The following is a 12,191-nucleotide window of genomic DNA, read 5'->3' on the forward strand; positions in this document are numbered from 1 at the left end:
GTGCTGTCTCTGAACACTGCCCATTGTTGTCATGCAGGACATTCTGAAGCAGGCCACAGAGGACAACCTCAAGAGTGCTTGTGAGCTGCCCTACTTTGAAGGTGACTTTTGGCCCAATGTGCTCGAAGAGAGCATAAAAGAACTCGACCAAGAGGAAGAGGAAAAGCGCAAAGCTGCTGAAGCGTTGGCTGCATCTGCTGCTGCTTCGGAAGGCAGTCAGGATGGTGAACCTGAGGGCGCTGAGGTGAGCACCAGTCTCAAGAAGATGCCTCCACTTTTCTTTGCATTCCCTATTTCATACTCAGCTGGCAAAGCTATAGAAAATAAGAAGGTAGCGCAGTCATAGAGGTCTTTTTCACAATGCAGTCTTTTTGATCTGGGACGCTTTCTATGGCACGGCCACTGCAAATATCACAACTGGAGCTTGTGAACGTCAAGTTACATTAAATTACGCATAATTCGTGCACTTTCACAGCTTGTATGCAACATATTCTGTTTTGGCCACTAGCACAAGTGGTGTGTTGTAGCCGCTGTTTGCTGAAATGTCACTCCTCTGTTCAGTGGTAAATAGGTTTACGTCTGTGGCAGCTTGCATATAATAATTATGTCATAATAATGTCCTTCTTTCGCCCGTCCTTCTGTTCATGCCGCTTCTTTCCTTCGCGCTGCTTTCTTTGGCTGTACCAGCTACGTGTGGCAGGGAGAAACCCAACCTCCGTGCTCACGGGGATGCTACAAAGTCGCACTTTCCAGATGGTGTCGTTTGCGCATGCTTGCACTTTGGAGTAGTTCAGGTGTCCGCCTTGAGCGAGACAATTGCAGTGTCCACAGCAAACAACAAAAAACAAACAAACAAAAAAGAAACATTGTTCTTTGGGAGGCGACAGGAGCTTCCTCTTTGTCCGTGGTTTTCTTGGCGGCGTCAATGTCTGCTTTGCCCACGCCACTCATACTACATGGTGCTTCAGTTCTGTGTGGCAGCAGAATCTACAGAAAATAGCAACTGCGCGTGCCAAGAGCCAACAGCACCATTTTTCGGGATAGCTCTTACGGTGACAACTGATGAGTTGATAGGTGGAATGGTTAATTTTGAGATTTTCACTGTAACAACCATTCAGAATAATGAACTATTCTTTGGTGTCCCTTGGAGTTCATTATATCGACATTTTACCGTACAGTGAAACCTCGTTAAGGGCGACCCTGCGCCTGAAAACTTTTTTCTATCGATTTTGATAGGGTTGTGTGAATATTGGAAACTTTCGAATACCGAAGAGAATAAATGTCATATTCTATTGGACCTTTGAATGGAACAGGGCTATTCGGAAACTTAGAATATTTTCGAAGTCTTTTGAAGTTTAAGAATAGTGGTATGCGTACGTTTTTGCAAGTTTGTCTTTCTGTATCTACTCTGGGTACAGCGTTTTCATGCCACTTTGCTGACCAAGTCACGGCCGCTCGAATAAAATGAGGCCATGACCGAGCATTGGACCGAGCATATAAATTCACAAACGTAAACAATATTGACATACCGGCCAACTCTTCTGAATTTTCCATAAAATGTACGAATGTCAAGCAGTCTCACTATTTTACGAATCTTACTTGAAATTTTACGGAAAACATTATATTTGCAAAAGAAAGGGAAAATGTAGTAAAACTACACCCTAGTACCTTGCGCCGCCATGAGAGGGTAACACATATGCGTGGTATCATCATCAGCAGCTGCAGAGTTGTAGTGACTTTTGTCGTCTACTGGGGGTCACGAATCCATATGCAAAGCACGATAGTGCCGTTAGCGCCTCTGGCGCCTCCGCAAACCTGTTGCCTTTGTTCGCATGGGCGCACAGGTTTGGGCTTCAGTCAGCTTCAGTCACTGCAGTGTTGGCCCTGCCTCAGTCGGATGCAGTGCGACTCCGGCCTGTAGTGGCTTCGCTGTGCAATGGTGGGCTCGAAGCCCCGGCAGTACTTCCAAGTGCTGTGGGGGTTCCACTCTGCGTGCGGCTAGGGCTGAAGGCAAGCTCCGGATCTAGCCTCACGCAGTCGCTTCGTGGTACTCTCAACCCGTAGCGCGGGAATCGCGGCTACGCCGGGTTCGGATGAATAAGGCAACCAGCGGTGTCAACGGTAACAACGTTTATTGCTATTAGCAATAGTGAACACTCGCAGAGGGACGTCCTCTCAGTAAAAGTAGTAAAAGGCTTGCCTCGTTGTCTGGGTGGGTCAGACAAACGAGGTCACTCATGGGATGCGGCAGGTGCTGTGTAGGCGGTCCAAGGCGTCGGCGTCCCAAGAGAGAGAGTCTCTCCCGGTAGCGCGCTTTTATGCCTTTTTACCTTTTTGCGAGGGGAAGTCCTCCTCGCCTGCCGGATAGGTTTCCCTTTCCCGTGAGCTGCGCAGGAGAAGAGGAGTACGCGCGTCATCAGAGCGACGAAGAGAGGGAGGGCGCGTAGTGCCTCTCTCCCCTGTCTACGCCGGCGCGACCCGTCGCCATGGCGACGTAGTGCCTCTCTCCCCTGTCTACGCCGGCACGACCCATCGCCACGTGCGAATGGGTCGCCGCGGGTACGCGGGAGGAAAACGAGGCGAGTGCTCCCCACAGTGCTTCCAATTTCCGAATTAACGGGTGTCAAATTAACGAGCTTTTAATGTAGCACTTTTTGAGAAGACAAACTGCCTTCTTCAGACACAGGCTCCTCAGATTCATGTACTGAGGAGCCTCTTGAACCGCCTTTTCCAGGATCTCCTGTCTAGATTTGTATGCCCAGGTGTTGTCAAGGCATGTAATTCATTGCCGGAAGTTGACTATGGAGCTGCAGAGAACCACAAAGGTGATGAAGGCACAGTCAGTGGCAGCACAACCTACTCTGTGGTTGAAACACTGAGCTGCATTGAGAGAGAGCAGTTCTTCTCTGCTGTACGTCTGTACGCAGCATGCGATTACATTGGCTACAAATTCCCGCTAGAAAACTTCAATCTCAAGGTGACTGAAGTTGCTCAAGTACAAGCTCTGGAAACTGCTTCATTCAACAGTGTAAGTCATTTTACTATGGCATTCTCTGCTATCCTACCCCCGCTGAGTGGCGAATCAAAAGAAGCAATCGACACACTGGAAGTCAAGTTTGCCAACTTGCAAGCATATGAGGTTCCAGCGACCGTATTAAATGAGCCAAGGTGTGACGTGCAGTGGTTGTAATTGGGAAGCATTCGAAGTGTCGACGGATCGCTCAGGCTCCACATCATTTCAATGGTTATGCTGGGTATTCTCTCCATTCCTTACAGCAGTGCTGAATGTGAGAGAATATTAGCACTGTGAACAAAACTCTAATGGAGTTTCGCTCATCTCTGTGTGAGAAAACACTCGAAAGTCTGTTGGTGGTCAAAGGGCACCAGAGTGGTACTTGCTTTGAGCAAACCTACACGGAGAAGTTTCTGTATGAATTTCCGAATCGTCAGGATGGCAGGTATGATAATTATTTTATTTATTTATTTATTTCATACTGCGGACCTAGATCCAGGTCCAAGCAGGGTGGTAAGAATGAGTAAGTCAATTGAAACAGGGAACAATGAGTTATTCCAGACTGTTATAGTTCGGGCAAAAAAGAATACTTGAATACATCCGTCCTTTCAAAATGAGGTGTTGGTGAATTTGGATGATGGTGTCGAGTAAGTCTAGACATTTTACTAGACAGATAGGATGCAGGATTAATTGATGTCTCCATTGAAAAGCATATATAACGATAACGAGTAATGATGGCTTTTCGAAAGTTTTAAGGAAAGCGTTTACTATTGCATTTTTAGGCACTAAATGTAACGTAACTGTAACATCATCATAATATCTGTAGGTATTTATCTACATAAAAGTATATATTATACTTTTTAATTGTAAGATTTAATATAAACCGCCTTAACAACAACTAACATTAAAACAGAGAAGTTCGTCTCAGTGGTCGTAGGTATTCAGTGAGGCAACCATGTACTTTCTAGAGCCTTCCATTCTTTTTTTTTAGGCTTGCATTTGCAAACGTGGTCGGCGGATGTTTATGTCACTTCAAGTTATCAACTTCAGTCACGTTTAAGATGCCCATGGGCACTACAACCACCCTCGTCAATCATCTAAAGCATCACCCTGATCCATTCAAGCAGTTCGAGAAGCTCCGTGCTGCTGAATTCTCAAAAAAGCCTGCAGGTCCGAAAAAGACGACGGGCACCAACAAGGCAGGTGCAAGTGCTGCTAACTGTAGCTACTTGAAGCCGACGTTGAAAGGTGACAGTCAGCGTGCAAAAATGTTGACAATGAAGGTTACGCAGTTCCTGGCCACTGGCTTGCACCCTGATTCTATCGTTGAGGAGCCAGGCTTTTTGTCTTTGATGCACACTGCAGTGCCTGTGTACAAGGTCCCATCGAGGACTACACTTTCTCGGAGTGTCATGCCAGAACTTTGTGCCATAGAAAAAGAGCAGATTGATAGTGAGCTGTGCAATCATTTTACCGTTGGGTCCCCATGCTGCTCGGTGACGACTGACGGGTGGACGTCGAAGCAAGGGGATAGCTATGTCTCATTTACATGCCACCTCATTGAAAAAAAAGTTACGGCTTCACAGTTATCACCTTGCATGCTGGCACATGTCCGTAGGAAAAGGAGTGGGGACTGCCTCAAGATGTTCCAATTTTCATTGCCACGAACAATGCTAGAAACTTCCTGGGCGCCGCATCACAGACGGGATGGTCAAGAATACACTGCTTTGTGCATACATTACAATTGTGCATCCAGTGTGCAAAGAAGGACACTCGCAATTTTGAACAGCTGTGTGTCAAGGCCCGAGCAGTTGTAGGGCACTACAAGAGGAGCTCCCAGGACAGGAGTTGCCTCAAAGTGGTTCAAGTTAGCATGGGCTTAAAGCTACCCTTGAAGTGATTCAGGATGACACAACACAATGGAACAGTGAATATGAAATGATGTCCCGCCTTTTAAAGCTCAGTCTACCAATTTCCTTGAACCTGTCAGAACAGGAGACATTGGAAAGTCCAATTTCAGGTGAATGGCATCTGGTGGCATCCATCACATCAGTGCTGAAATGTGTTGACAATGCAACAAGAGAATCTTGCTCCGAAAAGCACCCAATTCTTTCGCAAGTGGTGCCACTAGTACATTGCATGCAACTTCTGCTCACCCAGCAACAGCAGAGTTGTGGGGAGGAGTCTGTATTTGTAGGAAACCTACCGCATAGCATGAAATCCAGGTTTGTGAACATAAAATTGCAGGGACATATGCCTTGAGCATGGCATTGGACCCCTGATTTAAAGCATTCTGTTATGACAACACAATTAAGAAATGGTAGCTAAAAATCAACTTTGCTCTGGTGTGGAGAAAAGTCTGCCTCAGGGGAGAGACAAGAAAGAGTCCAGTGCACCTGCACAAGCTGTCTGTAGTGATGCGTGGAATGTTTTTGGAACTTTGGCCTCCACCACCACTTCAAGCACTGGCTCCCAGCGACTGATGGAGGAACTGGAGGAGTGCCTCCATGCACCTGTTCGGCCCCGCATAGAGAATCCTTTCCTGTGGTGAAAGAATTTCGGTGAAGTCCAGTACCCGTCACTGTCCAAGCTAGCTCAGCTATACCTGCCAGTGCTAGCAACCCAAGTGTCAAGGAAGAGGTCGTTCTCGTCAACAGGAAATGTTGTCACAACTAGAAGAGAACACCTCCCCGAGCATGTTGAGCAGTTAGTGTTTATACATGGCAACATGCACTACGATGAAAGGCTGGGTGAGGTGTTCACAGTGGTCTGAATAAATTGAAAATGAAAAAGTTTCTCGTTGCCTCACATTTATAACGGTTCAGAAAATGTACTTGATAAAACAGCCAGCAGATATCATTGCAACAAGATTATGTACTTCACTCCCTCAATTTTTCTGTTGTGTACTAGGGGTCCGAAATATTCGCTTCGATTCGGGTCAACTTCCAATCGAAACCAAAACATCTCAGGGATTTCAGGGGAGCTGCAACGTAGTTCTAATTTTATGTTTGCTCTAAAGCCCCACCCGTAACTTCCGCTATCCTGCGCATTTGTTTGCTTTTCGGAAGGGTTTTTCAATATTTTTGAGAGTTTTACAGTGCACACAGCACTCATGGGGGGGTATCGAGAGTTATGTTGCCTCTGTACCATTTGCGGCGGCACCCTCCGAAAAGCGTCACTTGTGGGGAGTATGGATAGTTCATGGAAGAGCAGACACCGCTCGCGGCTTGCGTGTTTCTCTTTCCCCGTAGCTCTTTAGTTTCATGCGTTTGATTTGACTGCCGGCCACGTGCTACTTCCATGCTTCCTCAGTAGTAGATGCAATCATGTCGAGCATAGCTTTCTCATCTTATCCACTTCCTCTTCAGTCACGACTGCCGGGTTCAATTCTTATGCAAGTTTAACCGACGTGTGGATATGCATGATCTAGCAAAGCAGTTGAGGCGTCGACGTTCGGCGGCGGTATGACTGCAGCGGCGAGCTGCCGGGTGTCCTGTGCCGACTGCGACAACGGAATCGATTTCGGAAGTTTATTGCGTCTAGTACGTTTCCGTCAGTAACGATTGACGGGACTAAATGTTGCTGGCCCTCCAGCATATCCAGCGTCACAGTCGCAAGACTAAGCCAAAATGGTGGCTGTTTTTGTTGTTTGAGTGCTCGTGATCCTTGGAGCCAGTCATGACTCGTCACCTCGGTGGCATGCTCAAACTGGGCGATAAAAGCGTGCACTGCGAATTTCTTTTTCTGATGTTTTTTTCATGACCGCAGTGCTGGAAATGTTGCCGACCGACGAATATAGCTAGCCAGAAACGTGAGCTTTCGAATGATAACAAAATGGCACTGGCAGAGCGCGAGGGTGCTGTTCATGTCGCGACGATTGTATTCATGAGGCTGACGTAACGCCCAGCTTCTGCCACATTCGGGCCTGAATCGCCCGTGCTGTCATTTTCCATGTCATCCTCATCACTGTCGTTATGCGACACTTTGGCAACAGTGGCAACAATGGTGCAAAGACACACCTCGTAGCCGACATCTTTCTGTGGTTGCAACAGGTCGCAGCAGTACTGCCAAGCAACTTCACATTCCAAATGCCACACACTGTAGTCAACGGTAGATGCCTGTCGCGTGCCAGCGCCGATTTCTTCATGCCACATTCGATAGCACCAATGATGTCCAATTTTTCTTCTATGCTGAGCACTCGGTGTTTATTAGCCGGGCTTCAGCACGACGGTAAAATGATGTTGATGTTGATGTGGCTTCACACGCAAATGCACAGGGCGCTTGGAGACTGTTATTGCGATCTTTGAGGCTTGTTGTTGTTCTGATGAGCTGTCCGATGGGGACAACGCACCGCTGTGATTGTGTGACAAAAATTGGAAACACTACATGTTAATCGATAACGTATCCAATAAGCTGGTACGGTTTATGCGGATACGAAACGCATTATGTTCAATGATCACTGAGTCGGGGATTTGGCTGTACTACTTTAAAATGAAACTACTGTTTCAGTGGATACGGTTTAACGAGGTTTTACTGTACCTATATGTTTCACCCGTGATGCACTATTTTCTGGTCAAGGAGAGAAGTGCTTCAAAGCCTTCGTAGTGTTGCCTGCTACGTATGCAAGGAAGTACAGTTGACTTCAGTTAATTCGACCCTGATGGGTCTGACGAAATTTATCGAATTATCCGCTAGGTTGAATGAAGAAAAACGCCAAAAGACACTGCTGATTCAATTGGCAGTACTTGCCCGATTGATAATGTCACGTGGTCGTGACGTCAAAGAACACAGTAGCAATACTGTGAATGACAAAACTAACTTTTATTGGGCGAACCTGTGCCCACAAAACAGGCTACACTTATAGCACAACGATAGCGGTGAACACGGTCGGCGATCGTCGAAATCTGATCAACGGGTCAAGCGCATCGGCTTTTATATATCAATCGTCGAATGTTCCAGACTAATCGCTGGGACCCGCATGTCTTCCACAAAGTTCTACACCATTCGCGTCACGCCATGGAATCAGATAACATAAGGTTTGGTGACAACAGACAGCGGATAGAAGCATCGATAACTTTCCAGAAACTTCGGATACATGCAAGCGCTTTCCGCGCTGTGCGTTAACATTTGTTAGGCGGCGAAATGGGTCCCCGATAAAGACAAGTACACGTGTCAATAACATGCCTGCAAATCAAACATGCGCCCACTTTCAACATCTGCAAAGTAGAAAACTAACATAGACATGACATTAAGGCTCCTAAACAAAGTGCACAGTCAATTTTTAGCAATGAACATCCAATTTCTAGCAAGAAAAATGGGCAAAGGTTTACTATGTATTGCCCAATGGCAGCCGGGTGCTCTAAAGTCAGCTTTGCTGCTATCGTATGTGTTATGCGGTAAAGCATACGAACAAGCTGTGGCAGTTTTGTTTTCCTATATGACTGCACAGCGCAGGAAATTTTAAGCCCAATTTTCCTGAAAAAGAAAATGTGGCAGATCCAGTGAGTTGATATCCATATACAGCAAAGCTTCGTGTGAGTGCATAAAGAGTTGAAACGCAAGTTTGTATTTATTGAATGTCTGTACAAAGTGACATGGAAGGCTTTATTTAGGTATTGTAGAGAGGCTAATGCAATGCCACCGTGGATGCTTGAAGACGAGCTCTCTGGGCTTTTTCTTCCCCCTTACGGGCGACGCCGCAGCTGCCGCGGGTGTGCAGAGGCAACCGCCATATGGTGGCAGTGTAAGGAACCCAGCGGCACGCGTGCTTCGCTATGTTTGATTGGCCTATTTGGCAAGAGAACAGCCAGGCCGCTGCACCCACGGTCACGAAACCTGGCGAGGGTCACAAAGACAAGCAACGCATTTAGAATAGAGTAAATACTGTAATTGGGCTTGTAAATCTTCCTAGGGAAGCTGAAAATAAACTTCTTGGCAGGAAATTGTGTGTGTTCAACGCATTCACTGTCTCCTAAGTTTTGCCATGACAGACGCTGCTGCTAAAGGTGTCGCTTTTGGGGCCACCATTGGGATGAGGCGAGTGCATGCTGGCTGGTTAAGTTTGAATTGCCTGGCAACGGCAAATTCTTTATGAACAAATAACAAGAGCTTGTATCCATAAAAAGGTATGGGCGCTGGCTGGGACATTTACTAGGATCAAATTAACCGAAGTCAAATTACTGGAATCCACCTGTGTAATGCTGGTCTTTGAGCATATTCACTCGACTGGTTCTGCTGTAACAGCGTGGCTCACCTATGGGTTCTGGGAAGCTTGCTTTAATATTCACAAGCCAGACATGCTTTCTCATGCTGAATTAGCAAAATGAACGCACTTTCTGATATGCAGAGGAGAGAAGGATGCTCGAAATTGATTAAGCAAAACTTTGGCATTAGTAGAAGTAACTCAATGTCCAACATGCATTGTATGTAGAGAGATGGTCGGTAGTCTCCGAATTGACTCTTTGGGGTCGCATTCTGATAATGTAGTCTCTTCTTATTACTCGACAGTGTACTAATTTGAATAGGAATGTTAAGTTGACCTAGATTGATAAGAATAAACCCCTGGGAATTGTGAATCCTGGTATTGTCAGCGTTACTGTGAGTAGCTAGGGCTGATCTGTAGTTTTTCAGGTGGGTCTGATGTTTAGAGGCAAAGAAAAATTTTAATGAAGATTCCCCACACAAATTAGCTTTTTTTATTAATACATGATACATGAATGAAAACAACAACAAAAACACGGAAGCAAAATAAAAATTGCCAATTGCTCTATGAGATATTGCGGCTTCACTGCCTCGGTAGGAGGAAAGCTTAGAAAGGGCTAGTGCTGTACTGTAGCATATAAGTGTCAAAAATAGACTTTTTAAAGAACTGTTACTGTACAATAGCTGGGTTAGATAATTTTTCGTGTCAGCTTAGTATTGTGCTAGGATTTTTACATGAAGAACTAACATGTTCAAGCATAATTTTACATTCAGAATTTAAACAAGAAAAATGCATTATTTCGAAAAAGAAAGTGCTACTTTTCAGCTTACTTTTCACCTTAAGGCTGCATTAAGGTTTCAGTGGGATTCCATTGCTGGATTCAGCCTCAATTAGGCATAATATTTTATCAATGCCTTTTGTTTCGATAATAAATGGCATGATAGCAGGGTTTTCTTCATTTTTTTAAGCTTATTTTTTTTAGTTTATAATTCAACAGCTAAGGATATCATTGTATAATAAAGAAAGGGAATTGTTCAGGATTAGAAAGCAACAAAACATTATTGCATGTGTTGGAACTCTGTCCGTAGCTAAAGCTATGCATTGAGCAGGGTGCTGCCAGCATGTGATTTGTCTTGATTCAAATGTGGCTAACGTGCTTGGGGCTTTCACTTCTTCAGCAGGGTGAAAAGAAAGGGCAGAAGAGTGGGCGTAACAAGAAGGCCAACAAAAACAAGAGTAACCAACGAAAGAACAACAAGAAGTCTACGGTACCCCACACAGGGAATGATCTCTCTGCCAAGATTTACTCAACCATGGAGAAGCACAAAGAGGTATGCAGTCATTTGGGCTCTTTCTTTGGTGTTTGAGCAATGCTTGAAATTTGTGAGGATCATGCTCTTCCCCATGTGGCCTTTGTGGTATCCTTAAGGGGGGACCCTGCACCTGAAAACATTCTTTAGTTCTTTGTCGATTTTGATGAAACTTGTTGAGTTTATGTATTTCAATGTGCTAGTTATAAATATGCATCCAGTTTTCTTGCAGAGTAAATAACTTTCCAGAAATTGAAGAAATTAAGCTTTATTGCATAATTTGCTTGGAGGTGAGCTATCTACCAAACTATGCATGGCACAATAAATATCGACATACGGAAATAAAGTGGAACTAACAAATAGTGCAAATAAGCAAGTATGGTGTTCTAACCCAATTTTATATCAAATGAGAAAATTGTAAACTTCAGTGAGGGAAAGCCATCTAACTGCTAAAGAAACATTTTAAAATTTTATAATAAATGCAACAACATTATTGCGCATATTTGCACTCTGCACAGCTTTGCCTTTCCAGAAAAACAAAATTACAGTGCTCGCACCAATAGAAGCAGAGATAATGCATCTCCAATACGGTATCATCATCAAAATTTTGGTTTTGAGAAAATAACAAAAAACATTTTACAACTGATATATTCAAAGAAAGTTTGAAAGAACAGCACCAAAGGCCATCAGTAGGCACTAGGTATAATTCGTGGCCTTTGCCGGCTGATGACATAGCGTGCACTGTGAGTATGTGGTGGGGTTCTTACGCGAGCTTTTGGGACAAAGGAATGACAACACAGTAGTGCAAACAATAAAAAGGGGCATTTATTGCACCTTTCATAGACCAATGCTTGCTAGCCCAGTTGCTATCCTCAAAATATGCCGATGGGCGTGCGACAAATAGAGGGAAGTCTGACTCACCACGACCGGATAGTGAGCGAATATGTTTGCCCCATGCTGGACTCCAACGCCTGATCATTCGCAGGTACGGTCACGTGAACGGTGGCGCGTTCGAATGATCGTATTCATCCATTCCGGTATAGGCCTTGCGAGATGGTCTTGCAGAAGCATGGATCGGCGCGCGCATAGAACGTCCGCACAGCTTGCCGACCCACAGCCAAAGAGGAAGAAGAGCCTTCTCCTTTTTGAGCCCAAGTAACCCCGCCGTTAGGTGACGTTAGCAGAGCAACACTCGCGCCATCTCGTATTACCCTGCAAGCATAGTGACCGCTGCCCTAAAGCCATGCGGTGGAGCCGGATTACAGGAGACAGGAGCTATGCACGAAAGCAACCCATCAGGGGATGTGCAAGAGTCGCGCATCCCCACAACGTTCATTTCAAAAGGGTTACACGTTTTCGGGCCCTCAATTCCCTGGTGGGCGCCATCCCAACGCAACTTCACCACGGATCTCGCAAACCACAGTCAGTTTAGTAACGAGACAGTAATCCTGATCATTCCGCACTAGCTATGCAGAACCACTGCAAGTATTAAACAAAAAAACGCCGGGAAGATTGTTCACTGCTGCAAGTCCGACGACAATGTACAGAGTAGCAGGCTTTGTGACCAAGGCTGTTGCACTATCGGCGGTCAGATCTTCAACAAAATAGCGAATCTTTCGCTCCGTGGCTGTCGTAGATGCAACCTTGTCTAGCATAGCTTTCTCAT

At 45.4% G+C, this 12,191-nt stretch overlaps 1 protein-coding gene across 1 annotated transcript in view; it reads left to right on the forward strand.

The window, feature by feature from the left end:
• Nucleotides 1–12,191, forward strand: part of nej (CREB binding protein nejire) — a 106,009-nt gene that overhangs the window by 82,647 nt on the left and 11,171 nt on the right. The window contains exons 24-25 of the mRNA XM_075688325.1: nucleotides 38–244; nucleotides 10,394–10,546. Of these exons, the coding sequence (XP_075544440.1) occupies nucleotides 38–244; nucleotides 10,394–10,546 (360 nt within the window). The remainder of the gene's footprint in view (nucleotides 1–37; nucleotides 245–10,393; nucleotides 10,547–12,191) is intronic.

Source organism: Dermacentor variabilis, chromosome 4 (genome assembly GCF_050947875.1).
Source record: "Dermacentor variabilis isolate Ectoservices chromosome 4, ASM5094787v1, whole genome shotgun sequence".
NCBI classification, from domain to species: Eukaryota; Metazoa; Arthropoda; class Arachnida; order Ixodida; family Ixodidae; genus Dermacentor; species Dermacentor variabilis.